This window comes from Ammospiza nelsoni, chromosome 6 (assembly GCF_027579445.1).
Source record: "Ammospiza nelsoni isolate bAmmNel1 chromosome 6, bAmmNel1.pri, whole genome shotgun sequence".
NCBI lineage: Eukaryota > Metazoa > Chordata > Aves > Passeriformes > Passerellidae > Ammospiza > Ammospiza nelsoni.
The window spans coordinates 47,049,297-47,070,535 of record NC_080638.1 but is presented as its reverse complement, the minus strand read 5'-3'; the positions used below and the strand labels follow the sequence as shown (position 1 = coordinate 47,070,535).

The 21,239-nt window shown below is 39.1% G+C and overlaps 1 protein-coding gene across 2 annotated transcripts in view; it reads left to right on the top strand.

Annotated features, from left to right (window-relative positions):
* The first annotated feature begins 3,129 nt into the window (after window positions 1–3,129).
* Window positions 3,130–21,239, top strand: part of PTPN21 (protein tyrosine phosphatase non-receptor type 21) — a 43,701-nt gene continuing 25,591 nt past the window's right edge. For both annotated transcript variants that reach the window (XM_059474710.1, XM_059474709.1), the window contains exons 1-4: window positions 3,130–3,500; window positions 7,202–7,575; window positions 17,069–17,238; window positions 19,800–19,897. In XM_059474710.1, coding sequence (XP_059330693.1) covers window positions 7,396–7,575; window positions 17,069–17,238; window positions 19,800–19,897 — 448 coding nt within the window. In that variant the 5' untranslated portion in view covers window positions 3,130–3,500; window positions 7,202–7,395. The remainder of the gene's footprint in view (window positions 3,501–7,201; window positions 7,576–17,068; window positions 17,239–19,799; window positions 19,898–21,239) is intronic.

Genomic DNA, 21,239 nt, shown 5'->3' with positions numbered 1-21,239 from the left:
AATAATTATTGCATTACAGAAACAAGAATTAAGTTTATTTAATCAGTAAAGGATTTACTCTACAAAAAGCTACTGTGTTTGAGGAAAGTTTCCTTTGCAACTAATAGCAGAAGCTCATTTCTTCAAGTTCAGCACTACATTCTGTGTAGGAAAACTGCCTGTTTTCTTCTAATAGGAAAATTCTATAACCTTAACTAGTTACTTAATAGAACATGTTCAACACTTTACAGTGCCTTCTAAGTAAAAATGAATCTTGTACCCATGAAGTTGCAGGCTTCAAGCATGTAATAGACATATGGTATGGTCCTTTTTCTAGCACTCCTCTCTACTACCATCAAAAACATATAATGATGCATAAAGATCCAGCCATCTCTTACTTTCTCGCAAATAAAAAATAGAATGATGTAAAAACAGGAAAGCTTCAGAGACAAAACATGATTAATAAAGTGAATTTGTTTAGAGAACAGCTTTCAGATTTAGAATTACAGGTATTCTGACTTTTCAGTTCATGACATTACTATCTTGCATGGTGTAAATTAAGATATTTTTCCACAAGACTTCTTCATTGTTTCAGCACTGTGGGAAAGCCCCTTTAACTAGCAGTTTCCGGGTTATCCTGCTGGAATTTTATCACAAATGGGTAACTTTCCACTAGGCTGAGGAGTATATACTTGCGTACCACTTTTCTGCCTGGAGGCTGCCTGATTCTGCTTCCTGTTTGGCTTGCTTCCAACTTTCTGTTTTACCTTTAGTCAATACAAAGACCAGATGCTGGAGAGTTCCTGTGGAATTGAAATAAGGGGTGTGGAGAGAGTCCCTGTAAGATCTATGTGTTAGATAAGTGGGTCCCAGCTATTCTAAATGAGCTACAGCTGCTTGAGCCCCTGTGGAAACCATGAGGAACTGTGCTGCAGAGAGGAGCTGCATAATAGGACCAGCAAGAAGGTATGGACTTTAAGATGGGACTCCAGAAATATGAAATACAATAAGATGACAACAATAAGGGGAATATTTGCATCCACTTCCACCTATTGCCTGATACATTCAAGTTGCGATCACATGTTTGAACCAAGATAAAAAAACCAAACCAACCCTCCAAAAACCTGTCCCAGAAGGGAGGATGTCTTCTTTTTTCTGAGAAAAAAAAAAGTAGCAGGCTATCTTCAACCCAGTGGACAGAAACTTTCCCTTGTACCTATAGAAAAAAGGGTGCAAAATTCTGCTCTGGGATATTATTAATTTCCTTACATAAACTTCAAAAACAGAATAAAGAGTACAGCAAAGATGAAGTCAAGAACGACGAATGTTGTGAGTGTTGGCTGGGGCTTAAAGGGGGAAGCAGAAGCTCAGTACTGTGCCCTCAGGTGATCACTGTACATTTTATTGATGTGTCTTTACCAGAGTCCATCATATGTTCATGGATGCCTTTGTCTCTGTCCCTTTCATTAGAGTTAATAGTTGGAGCAAAGCAGGTAATACAGAGGTGATAAGATTAAAAAAAATGAGGTGGGGCAATATGGAGAAAGTGTGGAAAACCACAAAGTTTTGGTTTTCTTATAACTGGGGTTATAAGAAGGAAAAAGCAGAAGAAAATAATATTTTTGAATACAAATGTGATGAGCTTCAAACGGAGATGTAAGCTGCAAAGGAACATATTGACAATGTCATAGCTGTCTCTTTTAAGATGAGGTGTTGTCTTTAATGAAGAAGAAAAGAAGGAAAAGGCAGCAAGAACTAACTATGGAAAGCAAGGAAGGTCTAATAAATGCAATTTCTAGGCAGGGAATCAGGCAGGAAAAGGGTGTGATGAAGAATTAAAATAGGAAATGTGACAGATATGAGAATTGAGACTTTGTTTCCAGTATGAATTCTTTAGAAATAGGCGGGGTTGCCTCTGTAAACCTGAATTTTCATGGCTTGGAATTTTCATACATTGTATCAGTCAGTTTTCTCCAGCAAGTAACTGCAATTCTGTCCTCTAGCAGACACCTTTAGCAAAGAGTATCTATTTGGGTTAGTTCAGGGTTAGTTTATTTTACTCAACACAAGATTCCCCCAACTAATGGTTTATATGTTGCTTAAGGACTGCTCACCATAATTATGGCTGATGTGTGGAGGGGAATAAAAAAGTGATACTCTGATCTCAGAGAAGATGATCAGGAGGGATAACTCAGAAGAATTCATTCTAGTACAAAATTACCTACATATTTCAGCTGAGGTTAGTGTCCTCGTGAGCAGCTTGCTATTTGCATAGCTGACCTGCAGGTTGGACCTGCTCAGACAGTAGCATGTTTGTGCACTTCACATTACCAAAACACTTTCTAGGTTTTACAGTTATTAGTCAGCGTTCACATACTCACCTTTTTTCTCATCCCTGACTGGTTCCAAATTTGTATAAGTTTTTGCCCAGTTCACTCAATGTGGAATATTCCAAATTGTACACAACTGTTGATTTCACATGCTCACAAACACACGGAGGTCTTCATATACTTGTGAGACTGGAGCACAGCCCCTCTTGTGGTGTTTGCATTAGTTAAACACTATAAATAGTACTGAATTTATACGCATTTAAAGCTTGCTAAGACAGCTGTTCTTAAGGGTATAATTTCTACTGACACCTTTGGGAGTTTTTAAGTCCAGACAGGCTGAAAGATCAGCCTTTAGTCTGCCTTTTTTTTTTTTTTTCCTGTGTATCTCACTAACAGCTGAAACTTCACAAGGACATAAGTGTATATGCATAGGTCATTTGATAAAGCACACAGGAATTTAAACCTTGAAAATATTTCCAAGCTGCATGAAAACAACACCAACAGAATTTTGGTAAGACATTTGCCTTAATTGGAAAGGCTTAAAATAAATGATCATATGATTAAAAAAAGCAAGGATTGCCTGCTATTTGTTGTAACCCCTATTTGTGTAGCGCCCCTGTAGCCAGAGAAGCAGCTGTTCATTGCTGACATTCTCCCTGCCAGGCATTCCAACTCTCTGAGGTAATGGGCTACAAGCATACGGGCCTTCGCTTTAATTCTTTCAGCGTATCCTTCCGCATGGATAGAGCGAGGGGAACGCCTCCAGGAAAAGAAATTAAATGCACACACACAGAGGCACCCAGGGACGGCCGATTCGAAAATATTTCTGAGAACGCGATTTGCGCTCATGCGGCACAGTGTCACATGAAAGAGGCCGCCCGAAGAGCCGGCTGGCGCAGGTTTATTTTGTTGTAGTATTTTCTTCCACCCCCCCAGCTCTTTACCCAGTGGAATGATATCCAGAGCAAGTTTTTTGAGACAGGAAGTGAGGAATGTTTTCACTATGAGTGATCTGAGAAGAAGGTGGGTTAGCCGAGCTAGCAGCTGTTTCGGACGGGAGGAACACAGTAAGTCAGTTCCCGAGGAATACAGATGAGATGGCTCCGGCAGAAGCAGCCTTGGAGCGCTCGGGGTTTTTATCGGCTACACGTACGTGAAAGGAGACCCGGTGTCTTTGGATCGCGGTGCAAGGTAAGGGGAAAACAGCGGGCACGGTAAACACATAGCGGCTGATCTCTGCTGTGTGCTGTAAGGCTGAAGAGTTTCAACCACTTTTTGAAAAGTAAATGGTTGTAAATGGGACTGTGCTCCTGGAGGTGGGCTAAGTTTGAGATATGCACTTACTGCTGCTCTCTCTGAGTCCGAGAGTCATGTCAAAGATTAACTGGTAAAACAAGGAGAGGGTGGAGTATTTTGATTACTTTTTTGGCTGCCCAAATATCTGTGAAATAAAAATATGTGTATTTCAAGAATGTGAATTAATAGGAACCCTATTTCACCATGATATGTTGCTGTTTTATTTTGATTACTGTAATTTATGCAGACTATTTAAAAAAAAATTGTAAAGTCAAATGCTAATAATTGAGGGGGGAGTAGGAGGTGAAGGTAAAGGAGAAAGATACCACAGTGCTCAGTAATCACACATTAGTCATGGCCATGTTGCTGAAATTCTAATATAGCACTTTTGAAGCTACAGGTTGCTGTTGAAGTATAAAGGTACAAAGTTTGGCTACTAAAGACATTGCTAGCTGTTGCACAAAAATTCCAGGCTTGGTAAATAAAAGCTTGTTATTGTAAAGGTCATCAGTTGGATTTGTAACTCCTGGCAGTATGTAGCCATGAGTTTTTTGCTAAAGTACCTTAAAACAATGCAGGTAAGGTCTGAATTTAAAGTAATGCAGCAGGCAAATTTGAGAGCACCTAGAACTGCAGAATGCACAGCTGTTGAATAAAACCAACAATGTTTGCAAGAACTACACATGGCTAGCAGCAGAAGATACTGAATGATACCCCGTTTGTTTGTTATTCAGCAAATTTGCCTTAGTTCTACACTATCGTATGTTAGGAATCTTTTTTTAGTTGGCCTTTATAACATGGTCTGGAAGTTAATTACTTGAGTTTTTCTTGTTATAAATGGGTTACAGAAGTCATGAAGATTATGTCAGGCGTACAAAAATGAAATAATTTAGGGTAAATGCTCAGTGGAGCATTCAGTGTAAACAATAGATCAGAACCTGGAGAATGTTCCTGGCTGGCACTTTTTGAAACTTCTGCTCTAAACTTCCTTCCTATGTTTGCATTGCTACCTGTTTGCATAGCGAAATAACTGAAAGTCTGAGGCTGCCTCATGCCAGCATTAGATGATTTGGAAATTTCACCTGTCAGGTTAGCCTCTGGTTAGTGATTTTTGTTTTTTGAGGTTCCCCCCCCCATGATATGAACAGAAAAGATTGAAAGTCTCTCACACTCAGTGGTACTCCATAAAACCTGGGATTAAAACTTCTACATTTCTGACTGTAGCTTTCAGAGAGGAGTAAATTGGTTTCTCATTGCTGTAGCAGCAAAGACACCTAACTGTGCAAAGAATGTATTGGAAAATGGACCTCGGGGACAGGAGCTAAGGTCAGCCAGCTAAAAGTTACTCTGTCAGGAATAAACCCAGTGCAAGACTCTGCTGGCAGTGGACAGGGGGCTAAAAGCTTCTGTCTGTAGAGCATTCCCTGCATGCTGTTCAAGCAGGGCTGGATTTGGAGGATCAAAGTGCAGAGGGAGTAATAACGTGAGGATTCCCTCTGTATCCCTAAATTTTTCATGGAAACCTGTTGCTATCTGTTGTTTCTTCTACAGCTACACCCAAAACCGAATTTGTTGGTGTTTGGGTGGGGATTGTTTTCTCATTCAGCTGAGATTTTAGGCAGTATCTGTTGAGGATGGTGATTGTGTAGAACTGCTCAAAGATTATCACAAACAAGGTCATGAAATATGCTTCTGGTCATTCTTGAAGGGTTGCAAAGATGTCATTGAGAAAAAATGCTGTGCTGCCTCCTTTTTCTTCCCATTGTAGGCCTTTAATGTCTTTCCACCTTCCTCTCTTCTTTGCTGACTGGGGAGTAGGGAGTCTGATATGGGGTTTTTAGCCTAAAAAGTTTGTGGTTACATTGGATAAGTTTCTAGGTGGGTATATCAGTGTCCGAGGAGAATGTGGTGTCTGTGTGTTTACAGCTATTCCTTTGAGTTTAAAAGCAGGTGTGCTAGGAAGGCTACTTCTTCCTGTTCCCCCATTCCAAAGAAACACATATCCTCATGGTCCTCCTGTCTGGTCATTTTAAGAGTCCGCAGAACTCAAATCGTGCCTTTTAATGTACACTACTAATACATGCCAGCCTGGGGAAAAAAAAATAAAAATCAAGAAGAGAAATAGGCGTTTGTTTTCATTCCCGTTCCGTCGGGGCGGAGCTGCCGCTGGAGGAGCAGGGGCAGAGCTCTGCCCGCGGCCGGGGCAGCAGCGCGGCGGGGCCGGGAGGCTCGGGGGGGGCTCCCGCCGCCACCCCGTACGGCCCGGCACAGCCCAGCCCGGGCACAGCCCAGCCCGAGCACAGCCCGGCCCAGCACAGCCCAGCCCGGGCACAGCCCGGCCCGGCACAGCCCAGCCCGAGCACAGCCCAGCCCGGGCACAGCCCGGCCCAGCACAGCCCGGCCCCGGCACAGCCCGGCCCGGCACAGCCCGGCCCGGGCACAGCCCAGCCCGGGCACAGCCCAGCCCGGCACAGCCCAGCCCGGGCACAGCCCGGCCCTGCACAGCCCAGCCCGAGCACAGCCCAGCCCGGGCACAGCCCGGCCCGGCACAGCCCGGCCCAGCACAGCCCAGCCCGGCACAGCCCAGCCCGAGCACAGCCCAGCCCGGGCACGGCCCAGCCCGGGCACAGCCCAGCCCGGCACAGCCCAGCCCTGCACAGCCCAGCCCAGCACAGCCCAGCCCGGCTCAGCCACCTCGCTGAGGGAATGGCATCCCTGACCCAGCTAAGGAGCCTTCCTGCCCGTGACTCTGTGACACATTTCACACACTGGGCTGCGTGCGCTTAGAAAACACTTGGAAAAGGAGTAAGGCAAAGCATGGAATAGAGTTGACAGGAAAAGAGGCGTGAAGGTGTTTGCAAAAAGTGGGGAGATGGGTGGCTACCTATAGTCTGGGTAAGAGTATGTTTTTCAAGGGAAAATTAGGAAATAAAAGGTTCTCAGAATTCACATACTGTCTTGGTGAGGCAAAGCATAACCTGAAGCATCATACAGCAGTTTAGAATAAGGAATGAGCAGTACAACTTGCTGTAATCCATGGAAGATTAAAGGAATTGCACTTTAATTGTCTGGCAAGGTGTGAGTTTTAAGGCCTCCCTTGCCTTTCTTTGTTTCCCCTTTATCATTTATGGGGCTTGGTTTTGTGTTTAATCCAACAGCAGATAGTGGCTGAGGCTGCACAACGCTCTGAAAAACAAGCCAGGTTGCTGGATTTGCTTGTAAAGAAAATGTCTTTGTTCAGTATTACAAATACCTTAGGCAACTCAGATTTCATAAACATATTTTATTTAAATAGCGATTCAGTTTATAAATACTTATTTTAAGACACTGCAGTCACACATGATTAAGATTCATTATTCACTTGTGAGTTTAAAAAAAAGAGATCAACTTGCCAAAACCCAATGTCATTTGTGGAAAAACCAGAAACTCTGGTACTTATTTCATTATTTGAATACATAACAGCCCTGCATTTTGGAAAGGTAGGCTGATTATTTAGATTTAGAAAAAAATATACATGTTATTTTTCCCATGTTACCATTCCCTTTTCAGTCAAACTTTTTCTGATTCTTGTATTTTTCTCTTTCGTTCCTTACTAGGACTCCAGTGGATGTCTCTTCTCCTTGTCTCTTGGTGGAAAACTTGCTTGGCTTTAATGGATACTGCTGCTGCTGGTTGATCTCTGGAGACTTTACAGCTCCTTACCTTTTGAGAGGAGGTGCCTTCTCGTCACCTCTCAAGGTCTCAGTGGTAGTGGCTCTTTATCACTAACCATCTCTGGGGGGAAAAGAAGATGCCTCTTCCTTTTGGGTTAAAATTGAAACGAACTCGACGTTACACAGTATCCAGCAAGAGTTGCTTGGTGGCTCGTATCCAGCTGCTCAACAATGAATTTGTGGAGTTCACACTGTCAGTGGAAAGCACGGGCCAGGAAAGTCTGGAAGCAGTGGCTCAGAGGCTTGAATTGCGGGAGGTAAGTGAGTTGTCAAGTGAAGGTGTAACTTTAGTTTTTGGTGCTCGATGACCTATGTGGTAACTCCTTGCCATGTAGTTGATCAGCTACTGGAGCAGCTGTCCTGTGTTCCCATTGTTTCTTCACCTTCTGGTCTTTATGGGGACTTGGGTTGCTCCTAAACAGTTGTTAAAGTTGTTACAGAGTTTAGGGAATGTCCAGGGGGAGGAAATGTGTGAAGTATCAGTGAATAAAAGCATGGAATGCAGCAAAAAAAAGGCAACTGTTTTTTAAACATGACATTGATGAAAATTCTACTTGAAAAAACCCACAAAGGAAGAAAATAACTTCTACCTAAGCAACCTAAGCAACATGATTGAAAACGACAGCAAGACTTGAGTCATAAGACAGCTTTTTATTTGTGTGCGTATTTGATGTATTAGTGCTGTAAAAAGAATCTAAAGCACAAAATGTGATAAGTGTACCAGTTACCAACTGTTTGTCTTGCTTGTTTAAATACCACAAATATATTGGCAGACACTGTCTTGCAGCTCATACACAGTCATATAGATTGAGCGCTGGCCTAATGGAGAGACTTGGTTTGTGGTGGTTGAATATGTAAATATCTGCTCAACCTGTTTTCCCCCCAAAATCTCCTTACTTGGTATTTTAAAGAATGTTTTTGGAACTGAAATTTACTCTTCCACACATTTAGTGATTATTTCTACATCTTCTGTGTTGAGTGAATTCTTTCTGAAATGCTAAGCTTTGAAATGTTCAGAGAAATCTACATAGATGACCAACATATGAACCAATGTCATTATTTTATAAAATTGTTGAGCACAGGTGGTTTGAAGGCAGTATTTGAATGCTCTCAGTCCTGGGTGAACTGACATTTCCCCCTAGAGTCTGCAAGGTTTAGTTTAGTTGATTTTGAAGTCATTGAACTATGAAAGCATGTGCACTTCTGGGGGGCAGGGGAGAGAAAACTAGTGATACAAGTTTAGTGTTGCTAACATTGTTCTGAAAAATACCCTTTTGTTCTGTTATGTGGTCTGCCATAGAATGACCTTTTGATTATGGAATTCAAATACAGGATGAAAAACCTGGACTTAGGTAACCAAAATATGAGTAACTGTGAAAATAATTAGTAATAAATATTTGCATTTATAACTATGATCCTTTGAAATATTATCTTTTTATTGTCAAGCAGTGGCAACTGTTGGTAACTTTGCTCAAATATTGAGCAAATATATTTAGAACTCAATCCTGCAAACATTATTACTTTAGCAAGCGTGCTTTATTGTAGGATTCCTCAGTGGGAAATGTTATATATAGTCATTGGTTTTCAAAAATGCTTTTTATTCTTTCTGTTTAAAGAATAATAAGAAACAAAATAGACGTGAAGCCATAAGGGTTTGTTTATTGTGGTTGTTTTCAATTGCAATATGCATTCTTGTAGAGTCTCCAAGTATTTTTTTAGTGTACAGTTATTTTGGAAAATGCAATTCTCTGCAAGGGTATGCCTTATTTTTTTAATATTTCTCCTTCTAACAAAAGGAGAATCTAGCTATGCTTGTAGCCTTAGTGTTTTCACATCAGATATCATATATTTAGAATTTAATTATTGTTGTGTGAATGGAGTTTGTCAATTTTATCTGTCTACTTTCAGATGTAATTTCTTAGTCACAGAAAGTATAGAATTTTTACTGTTTGCAAAATGCCAAGGCTTTGTCTTCCTGAGTGATGACGACTAGCTTCTATTGAACCAGTCACAGAGTGCTGGAAATGCAGTTTTTTCAGCTATTCTTCATTATCTCGTTCTTTGGAACCACTCCTAAATATCTGTTTAAAAACAAACACACAAAAAGAAAAGAGAGCAAGAGATGCAATTCCCTCAATTAAGGATCATATATCAGAATAAGGGAGTTGACAGTACACTATTGAACTCTGAGCAGATTCCTTCAATCATGCATTCTTGCATGGATTATTTTGGCAGGAAAATGTGTTGCAATAAAAGGGAATGGAAAATAGGGATATAAATTACTTTCCAGAGCTTGCATTCAGAAAAAGTTGTTCTGCCTTTAAATAGTGAGATTTGCCAAGCAGATACTGGATCCCTCCTGATGGCTTGCTCAGTAGAAAGATTTCAGAAAGAAAAATGTGTTCAGCACTTTCATTAAACCTTCAAAAACAACTTTAGTCTTTGATGCAGTAAAGTATAAAGTATTTCTGTAAGAAGTTGCCTATTTTTAGTTCACTGAACAGCCTTAGAGCATGAAGTTGAATTCTAAGTGTTCAACATGAAAGTATGACTGTTTATTTAAATACTGAGGCTGGGGACCATTCTCACATCCAAGGTATCAGTTTCAGATTACTGTATATGGCCTCCACAGCTAGAACAAGCAGTTCCCAAGCATCTTCAAAACAGTTTACTGCATGAGGCATTAGGGGAATCTCTACCATTTTTTACATATTCAGTGGTAACATTTGTAAATACCTCTTTCTCTCTGGTGTAGTTTGGAATAACTGAACTTGGACAGCTGAACTGAACTATTTTTAAGGGTGTGCCATCTTTTAAGATATTTGTTTTAACAGATCTTTATGTAAATGAGTAACTTTCAAATTATGCATTGCATGGCTAAACACTGTTTTTCTTTTGATTTTCCAATTAGTACTTCTCAATTCCCAAGTTGTATACTAGTATGGACACATAGTTAGCATTTAGGAAGATTTACATATGTTGACAACTTTATTTTTTTACGGAATGGTAAACTTTATAGAAAAGTGAAATTAATTCATTAAACTGAGTATCTTCTGGTATTCCTACAATGTGACTCATCAGGCATGAGAATGTAATCCAGCTCTCCTTAACTGAGGAACTGGGGAAAGAAGCCAAAGGGAATAGTGAACATAAGTTACTTACCTTTGCAGAACAGTCTGTCTTTTATCCCATGAGAGAACTATAACCAAACATGATTTATGCAAAAGGGTGGTACAGAAAACCAGTCTGGAATCACAAGTTTTGAAAAAATGCTGAGATCTTTGCTGGTTAACTACCTTAAAAAGTATGTACAACAGTACTTATCTTGCATCTAAAGGCAATGAGTATGCAAATGAAATCCTTGAAAATATAGCGATTTTTTTACAACATTGTAATATAGCTACAATGTACATTACTACATTACCTAGCTAGGTGTGGCAGGAGGTGTTATAACTGGTGTCTTTCTCTTGTTGATTTTTGTTGTTTTTTAAACAACACAGCACTACTAAACCAGAGAGAAGGAGCAAATTCTGCTACTGTGTACGAGCAGAGTCTGACTAAACTGCAGATATGTGGTAGAGTACAAGAATAAGAACCAATGGCAGGGAACTTCTGTGGAGTGTATGTGTTGTGCATATGGAAGTTCCTGTGTTTGTTTTGGATATGCAGAGGAAAAGGAACCAAGGTTATCTGGATCCCGAATAACTTCAAAGTTCTGAAACAGTGCTTGGGAAATGCTTGAACTATGCTGTAGAACTTTGCTCTGAATTCTAAAACATCAGTTCTCTTTTGGAGAAAACATAAAAAAATACCTTTAATTCATTGTGGTGGTTTCTTAAATGTATTTTGCATATAAAAAGAGTGTTTTTAAAATCAGACCAAGCGCAACCATAAATATTCTTATGTCTTTATGTATCAGTAACCATATTGACTGACAAATGAGAGTTGGGCCACATCATGACAGAGGGATCATGAACATAATTATGTTTATGTCTTGTATCAAAGTCTGACAACATTTTAGCTGATGCTTGTAGAAATAGGGAGGAGAAGCAGTGCTTGTAGTTGAACTGCTGTGGTTGCCTCTCTCAACCAGATTTTCCTTACAATTAGGAAAGGAGAAATTGACATGGAAAAACATGTATAAGGATGCCAGTCTTCCATGTGTAATCTGATTCGTTTAAAAGATGCTGCTTTATTGAAAAGCAAATTTGAATCCATCTAAAATAAATATTAGTTATAAGAATGTGATAATTGTAATTTAGGAACCAAGGTAAATTGAAGGACAGAGCAGTTAGGCAAAAATCAGTAACTGCCTCAGTTCAATTATTGTAGTTCTTCCTTCCTCTGAAGAAAAGAAGATATACATTCTGATAAAGGGTTTGCAGTTAGTCATATACTGAGCAGCACAAAATTAAGGTTTTTCCATGAAAACAATAGTGGCAATTAGGAAGCCCTGCCCCTGATTTCCTTCGCATTTTTATAAAGTTAAGTCAGAATGTGAATATGCCACTTAATTGCATTTTGTTTACCATCATGTCAGTTTTATACTGATTTTGTACAGTTTTATACAAATTTTGACAGAAGAGGTTTTCTTTACTTCTGAAGCAAAGGCATTAGCTTATTGTTTAGTATTTTTAGACTTTGAAATTTGGCTTTTCCTTTTAGTAAACCAATCAGAACTTAAATCTCTGATGAATGGGAACATGATACTTCTTCTAATATCACTGATGTGTAAGGTGAAGTCAAAAGCAGTTATGTGAGTTCATCCTTCTCAGAGCCTTGAACAGTGGTGGGGAAAAGTAACATGATTTTTTTCAAAAGAGTATATTTATGCATTTCTGAGTCATGTTGATAACTGACTTATCTCTGCCAGAGGTTATAATATACCTTGGACATAATGTTTTCTGTGCAATAGGAAGGTATGACTCTTTAGCTTGTAAATCAGTCAGCTTACCTTTGTCAAATGTCCTGATGAGTAGAATCTTCCTTGCCTGTTAGAAGATTGTTTATTCAAGATATTTGAAGGGTGTGAAACACAGTGTATTGTGATTTGCACAGTGATTCATTAGAATAAATTAGAATACATCAGATTACCTTGCAATAGATTGATTTGCTTATTAATTTTTATCCCTTCTGTTTTGCTTTAAACTATAGTTGGCAATTACTTTGTTTAAATAGCATTTGTGAAATCCATATCAGAGTAGTTAGGAGAAAATAATTGTGTGAGTGTTGGAAAAAAAATTTGATTATGAAAGAACTAAGATTTAAGAATAAATTGTCTCTTTCTTCATATAGCTACTCTGCTAAATATTCCCTCCTGCAGCTACAGTTGAAGAGCTTGTCAGTGCTAGGACAACAAAAACAGCATAGACAAAAGTACCCTACAGTAAATAACTTCAATTTGGGGGGAAAGGGAGGGATTTATGTCAGTGATCCTCCTATTTCTGCCAGAAGAATTGGTCATGGTAGTAATTAGAGAAGTGCAACTTTCTCCTTAGTGGCTGCTACATGATGGGAGTCACAGATGTTTTCTTCTCCACCACTTCCAGGAAATCTTGGATATTGTACATTGGCTGGTCCAGGCTGCTCCAAGTCCTTTTTTAGGTAGAGATTGGAAAGTTTTGTGGAGGAGGTTGTCTGTTGTGATAAAAATTGAGTTAAGAGCTTCTGTAGCTCTTAACACTGGGCGTAGGGAAAAACTTTCACTTGGTATCTGCCAGTTGTGCTTAGTACAAGATTATTGACCCAGTCCTCCTGCATGTGGTTTATTTCAACTGTGCTGTCCTGATAGCAGGGGCTGTTCTGTATCCAAGCATATAATAAAGCTAGATGTGGTGGAGCCCTTGGGCTAACTGGGATTTTATGAGTTTGACTGCAGTGCTTCTCCTTCAATAAGGAAAGGTGTTTTCAGCATTCTGATCAGGGAAGTTTGTAAAAGACGTAAAGCCAGTGTAAAAGAGGAAAAGCCTGGAAATACATTTTGACTGCATTCTTCTACTATTGTTTTATCTTTTCTGATTTTTTGCCTCAGATCTTAGGATAGGAATTCTTCAGGTGCCCTTGAGGCAGGTAGCCAAATGCATTCATTAGAAGGCACTGTATTGACCAGTCTCTTGGTAATCTATGACATATTTTGTAAGATTTATAGTAAAGGATATGGAAATAACCTGGAAAATATATTATTAAATATGTAAGGTTGAAGTAAATTTTGAACACTGCCATGCCTCAGGGGACCTCCAAGGGTTGCGTGGTCCTGCCTGTGCTCAGGAGGATCAGGTGCTTCAGGGGTTGCCTGGGTTTACCACCCAGGTGCCTCCAAGGATAGAGATTTGACACCTCTTTGGGCTATCTGTTCCAGTGTTTGGCTAGCCTTGTTGTGAAATTTTTTTCCTGATCTATTGGAATTTCCCACATTGCAGTTTGTCCCCAGTGCTTCTCATACGTGCTGTGATTACTTCCAAGAAGACCCTGGCTCTATCTTTTCTCTCTGTGCCCTGCTCTTAGGCAATTGAAGTCCACAGTAAGATTTTACTGTGTCTCTTCTAAGGCTGATCAGCTCCACTTCTGACTTTCACTGCTTGTCATGCCAGAGGATCTAATGTAGTCACCTGCAGTAATGTAGTTTTGTGGCACTCATACCTGGAGAAACTCCTCTGCTTAGCTGAGGAAGTCTGGGTGACCTCAATGATGAAGTCACTCCCTCCACCTTGTGAGCTGTGAATACTGTGTGGGGCTTTTGGTACTTTTGTGTTCTTGATAGCTCTTGAAATTTTATGCAAAAATATTTACTGTCTCTGGTGTCAGAAAGCAAGTAGGTAAAAATTAACTGTGCAGAAATTATATGTTCCTTTTATTTCTGTTTGATTTTCTTCAGAGGGGTTGGGTCATGAATAAGTCACTAAAATAAATGAACCTCAAAGTAGTGTTAATCTTAACAGCTTAACATATTTTAAGAATTATGTCATGACATTCTTTTTAGCACTGGATGTTGTCCTGAGCTGCTAATAATAAAATGTTTTAGCAATGAATAAAAGTGGGTTCTATTTTAATCAGTGTGAATATTCCAGGGTGCATAAGCTCCTCTGAAAACTCACAGGATCAAATTCTGCCCTTGAAGTGAAGTGAAAGGTTTGCATAGAAGTCAGAAGACCAGCTTTGGTCTCTAGTATTTTGCATGGCTTGTATAAGGATATGCTGGATTCCAGAGGATATTTTAAAATGTGGAAACATTTTTCTTAGTCTGTTATACTCAGTTGTGTGTAGGCAAGAAAAAGTGGTCAATGTTTCCAAGAAATAGATCAACTCAAGTGATCATCATGCCTTAAAAATAGTCTATACATTCAGTTTAAATTTAGGGTGTAGAACCACGAGTATTTTTAAATCAGAGAGTTTGTAACAGTGGCAATGTTTGTGGTCTCTTCTCCTCACCTTTGTTATACATCTGTGCTTCTGTGAGGTTTAAGTACACCAAGGCTGCAAGTGAGTTTATTCAAACAATTGCTGTACTTGTTTTTGGGTGTATTTTCAGTTGGTTTACAAATATGTTTGTGTGATAGCATTTATAGAAGTCTTTCAGCTGTAGCTCTTACCCTTTGCTTCCAGTCTCTGCCATGGCCATTGCCCTTGCCCAGAATGTTGTGGTTCCACATTTTAGTGCTCAGCCCGAGGCTGATGTGGTTGTCCTGTCAGAGAACTGGGCTGGGTCAGAGCAGAATGTCAGCATCCTGGTCTGACTTTGGCTCCTGTGACTGCTTGCATGCTGTTAACAGTCTGGGGATGAAAGAGAAACCTTTTTACACACATTCCTTTCCTTACTCAGTCTGCAGGAACGAGTCAGTCATTCAGTACATTTTATTCTTTTTATCATATGATATTGCAGTGAACATGATATTTCTTTTGTAATGGTGTTTCTGTGGTTCTACTGTTGGGTTTTTTTTCCCTAGTACCTTATGGAATTGAAGATACTGTCTTCACAATAGCCTTGTAGGGTGATGGTGATCACCTATTGATGGAGGATTGAAGAATAGAAATAAAATGTTGTTTATGGTGTCAGCAAACTTTGCGTGCCTGGACTGGAAAATAACAAATGTGTTGTTTATATTATTTATATTCAGAGCCATATTTCTTTTAGTAGGAGTAGGCATTCATGTGTGACAGGATATCTCAGGGAAGTGGGGAAGACAAATGGAAAATGATATGGGAGAGCAGTAGGGCAAAGCAAGGCTCCTCTGGAGACCTGGTAGGCTCACGAGAGATGCTGAAGGACAAAAGAGCTCAGGACAGCTGCCCAGCAAAAGCTGAGCTCATTAAAGCATATGCATGGCTCACTGCACGAGCAGGAAAAGGAGCAGATACAGCAGAGCAGCAAGATATCTTGGGCTGCTCCTGACCAAGCCAAAACACAAAATACAGAGTGCACTGGAACAGACCTCCTAGAGAGACTGGGGGATGGCACCCCTGGAAGGTCAAAATCCCACTGGACAGCATCTTCAGCAACACAACCTCATTTTTATTAGATCCTCTCTCAGAAGGAGTCTGGATCAGAGTATTTTTCACTTGCTCCACAGTACAGTTCTAAATCCATACTGCAGAGTCACCCACAAAAATTTAAATTTCTCCACTATGTTTAAACTGACTAAAATCTGCTCCCATGTTACTTATTTAGCTCGGTTCTAGACCAGCCAAGAGATATGGACTGGAAAATATTCATGTCATTATCATAGCAAAACTAGATATCATAATTAGAAGAGTTTTAACTGAAGGAGAGAGATAAGTGAATGTTAAGAATTACCAATTAGGTCTGTAGGTATTGACATGAAAATTCTCCCAAGTCCTTGCTACATAAATGTTAATGTATTTAGAAATTGTAGAACTGCCAACACCTTTAATCCAATATTTTTCCTTAGATATTTTCAGACATTTTTAAGTAACACAAAATAAAGTTTTTAATAGAGTTTTTATAAAGCAGAGGGAATATTTATCATGATTTCTCTAAATCAATCATTTCTGTCAACTAGTCATGGAAAAATTGCCTCCCTAGTGAAAAAAGTATTTACTGCTGTTTTCTCAAAAGCTCTAGCATTTTGGTATTGTGGAGTACAGATCTGAAATTCATTGGGGAGCTACAGCTCTTGGGAGAAAAAGGCCACTTCAGTACATTCCTGCAAAACTCGCCCATGTACACATTTGAAAATCCTTGTACACACACCTTAGTTTCCAGTCTAAACAGGATGAAGAGTCCACTCATGGGGTTCCAGATTTTCCTTACAGCTCTGAGAGCGGACTGTGTGTGCAACAGCCACAGCACTCTGTCCTGGGCTCTTTTGTCCTTCAGCATCCCCTGGGAGCCTACCAGGTCCCCAGAGGGGCCTTGCTTTGCCCTACTGCTGTCCCAGGACATTTCCCATTTGCCTTCCCCATTTCCCTTAGATTTCCTGTCACACATGAATGCCTACTGCTAGCATCTGTGAAGGGACCACAACAGAGTCATGAGTTAGGAACTGTTTCCAAATAAAGAATAGTTCTGGTACTGTTTTAGGTGGGGGACCTTATGTACCTGGGTTGGTTATCTGGAGGTAATGTCTGCTTTTTATGGCAAATGTCTCTGCAGTTCATGAAGTTTTCAATAACCTATAGCCTTACTCAGTGCTTTAAAACATTTATTTCTAAGTAGCAAGGCTTTCATACAGTATATTTTATCTAATATCACAATAATAACTTTTTTTCATCATTGAAACACCTCTTTTTCAGATTACATATTTCAGTCTCTGGTATTATAATAAGCAGAATCAGCGCAGATGGGTAGATTTGGACAAGCCTCTGAAAAAGCAGCTGGACAAATATGCCTTGGAGCCAACTGTGTATTTTGGAGTAGTGTTCTATGTGCCTACTGTTTCTCAGCTTCAGCAGGAGATTACCAGGTAAACCTCATAGTATAAACTTCTATGTGTTTATAAATTTGCTCTCAACATTCCGAAATGTATAGTTTATTTAAAAGTCATCTTCTTTCCACTCCCCTACCTTTATAGAAATGAAAACTATTTTAGGCAGAATTTATGTTCAAACTGTATTCTAATTTATCTTTGGAATCATTAAAATATGTGATAAACCAAGCAAGTAACTATTTTGTGATCTTAGGAATCTGCTCAAACCTGTTTTAAGTAACAGGCATACCTGCATGGTCAGTCTTTTAATTGTTTAGTCCCTCCATTAACTTTTGAATTTGTTCTGAATTTGCTTGACTTTTTAATTTTTTTTTTTTTTTTTTGTTTTGTTTTGTTTTGAAGATCCATATGTTGCTTTCATGGATATCTATCCTGAACAAAGCACTTGCAGATTTTATTAAGCTATGCTTTCTTTGTTTTGTATCAGTACTTTCTGTTCTTTTAGTACAGTACATTGGCACTACAGGCTACTTTGGCTTATGATTTCTTTTTTTTTTTTTTTTTGGGCATATCACTGAGCCATAAATATGGATGTTAGTATGTTAGTTCTGGTGTTATGTATATGTTTCTACTGTGAAACTGGGGAACATCACATAATTGTTGCTGACTGCAGGGGGAAAAGTAAAATTGAGCATATATATATATATACTAGCCAGTTATTCCTATGGGCCTGTACATTGGCTGCTAATGGTTTAATGTGCACAGTTCTGATTTAATGATTATTTTTAATTGGCAATTGGGTACAAAACCATAGCTGGATTACAAACACGTATTGTTATTGTTACTTCAAAGATATGTGCTTGTATTAACTAACCCATTTCAGCTAAAAACTTTAAGTTGGCCCTGCTTTGAGTGGGGAGTTGAAGCAGATGATCACTCAGAGGTCCTTTTCATCTTAATTTATTCTGTGGTTACATGAAACTGTCTCTGTTCCTGAAATACCCTTCCAGACACCTTTCCTGCTAATTGTGATGAGAAAGCTTTTCAGGGTCACCAGGTGCAGACACTGGTGCTGTTGTTACTACTCAGTCCTTCGCAGGCTTAGTTTTTGGGTTTATGTGTAATTTCTGAAGGTTTTTTTAAACTCTAAACTTCTGTGCTATTTCTTGGTAATTTTAGTGGCTCAGAAATCTCTGGTTCAGATTCTGTGTTGGTGTATTAGAATACATTAGAGTAAGATTGAGGTGTTGCATTGGGAAGCTAAATTACCTGAAAAACCTTAAATAGCCTTCTGGTATTTATTTAAAGAATATGTTGTTTATGCTGGAGCTTGAACAAAAATTTGGCAGTGTGCTACCTGGTAGAAAGCAGGAATTTATGTGCCAGTCTTATGATCGTGTCTTAGAGGATGGTACTTACTTTGATAGTAAGAGTCTAGCTTAGTCTCAGAAATCTGTGGATTTTTTCATGCCTGTTTGATATAAATGAGATTGAATATGTTCAAGCAAATTGTATGTTTAATGTACACCAGGAAATGCTATAGCTAAAAAGAGATGTTCTCTGTTGAGGTAGTGTTAATAGCAGTTCTATGGAAAGAGCTTACCTTCTGCTTCTTGACTGGGAAGACTCATTCCCCAAATGCCTTGGGCTTTTTCTTTTCCATTTTTGAAGGTCTGAGTTTAGTTCCAGCTGTTCTTGGGTGTGTTGTGTACTGTCATATGGTATACTGGGGTTTTGTAGTAGGATGCCCAAGAGTCTAAACAATATTTATAAATTATCAGTGTATTTAACAGGGCAGTAACAGTGATGGAAGAGAGCTATCCATAACATGAATAAAATTTATGTGGCATTTACCTGACCTTTCTAATCACTAAATGAATTACAGCACATACTTAATATGAGGAAGTTTTAAAAACTAGACTTATAGAGGACAAATGTCCTCTGTGTCCAAGTTGGTGTAGCTGTACTGGCAATTTTGAGGTGTTTTGGGCTCCAGATAGAAAGTTCTGCAGGTGACTGAAGGAGGCAGAAAAAATATGGCACATAGTGGCTCAGACTGTGGACAAACAGTACAGGTAGTAGTGGTTGCATGTACAAGAGATGATGCAGGAGAAGCATAGATTAAAAGAAAAAAAAAAGTGCCTTGAAAGTGAGAGCAAAATGTACTCAGAAATTGTAATGCAGAAATTAAAATCCCTACTGGGATTGAGGGAATGTACATTGTTAGATCTATTGGAAGAGAATGCAGCAACCCAGCAGCAGTTTACTGAATGTTTTAAAGAGACAATAACAAAAATTTTAAGGAAGGAAGAGGAAAAAAAAAAGAGAAGAGGGTTTGGTAGTAGATAGAAATTGTAGAGATTCTTTAAGATCACAGATTCTAGAATGATATATGAAAGTTAAGGGAGGCAGGAGTTTGAAAAAGCCTTGAAGTAGTGAGTCCAAATGATGAGGAAGACTACCGTCTACTCAAACTGGGGAATGCAGAGAGGAATAGGAAATGCAGGCATAGTCTTCTACTCTCTCTTAAAAATTAAGAAGCCCATGTTAGCTTTTTCTTTTCTTTTTTTTTTCTTTTTTTTTTTTTTTTCCTGTAGGTATCAGTATTACTTGCAATTAAAGAAAGATATCTTGGAGGGCAACATTCCTTGCACACTGGAACAAGCAATACATCTGGCTGGTTTGGCAGTTCAGGGTAAGTAAGAAATAGTACCAACTAGCTAATGTTGCATTAGAAACTTAGGGATATATTTTCTATTGCCTGTTTTCTTTATTTCACTCAAGAGGCCCAATTCATTAAGTTATGAAAGGGGTTTGCCCCTTAGGACTTTGCCATATGGACTGAGGACACCAGCAGTTGGATCAGTGGCTCTGAACTTCTCTGCAGTCCTCAGAAGTGTACCTGGGCATCTAACACGTAGTTTCAGGAGCTGGATTTGAATTAGACATTGGAGTTCCTTTGGGGGCAAAGGCTTCAGTTGTCTGCCTACATCAACAGACCCTTCCTCTGTTTCTGTTAATGAAGACTCTTTATTCTGACACATCTTCATAAATAAGCAACTTTGAATGTACTTGTATTTCTACTTTTTATCCAAAATTTCCTATCACGTAAGAATATTTCAAGTTAGTGTGGAAGACTGTGAGCAGTTCTTGTGTTCAAATCACTCCTGAAAATGCATTTCATACAGGTGATACCTGTATGAAAAGGCAGCTTCATTTTTCCTGGCCAGGGTCAGATGGGATGGAGTCTACACCAGTTGTGAGGCTGTATCTGATCTGCACTGATCATGTTTGTGTTCCTTGCAACGTGCTTGTCTGATACTGAATCTCCCAAAAGTTTGTAATGGCCACAGCTGTGTTTAGTGTGTTTGTATACTGTTATTTATATATCATTCACAGTGAATGCCACTTCAGTACATCTAACAGCAATTGTAAAACTGACAAAATTGAACAGGACTTAAAATCACTGGCAGTATATACAACATATATACAAAGATTTTTTTTTAAATTTGTTTAGCTATATGCATTGGTTGCATCTCAATAAAGATGGTGATTAGGTTTTCTTGAAAATGTGGTTACCAGTGGAGTAGGATAAATTGTTTTAATACTTTGTTTATATAACAGTGAATCTGTTTAATCCAAGCCAGGTTCTAATGGCCTTCAACTGAAAAAAATCTTGCTGTGTTATTTGTATCTATTTGGACAATGTAAACATCTCTCTGCTCAAGTGAGTTGTTTATAGAAGTCTTTCAATATAACCCTCTTTCCAGATGGAAAATATTAATCCTTTTATCTTTCACCTTCATTTCTTACTCCTGTATAAGAGATGTACTGTATATGTTGATAACACAGGGAAAAAATACCTCAAAAAAAGCACAGGTTCTAAATTGATATGCTTCCATTACTGAAGTAGCTTATACCAGGTAGGTTTAGTAATTTTAGCTGGTGAATGAGCAGAAGCAGTGCTTGCTGTTTCAAGAATGATCTGTATTTAAAATCTGTACAATAGGTTAATTCTAAACACTGCTTTAATTCAA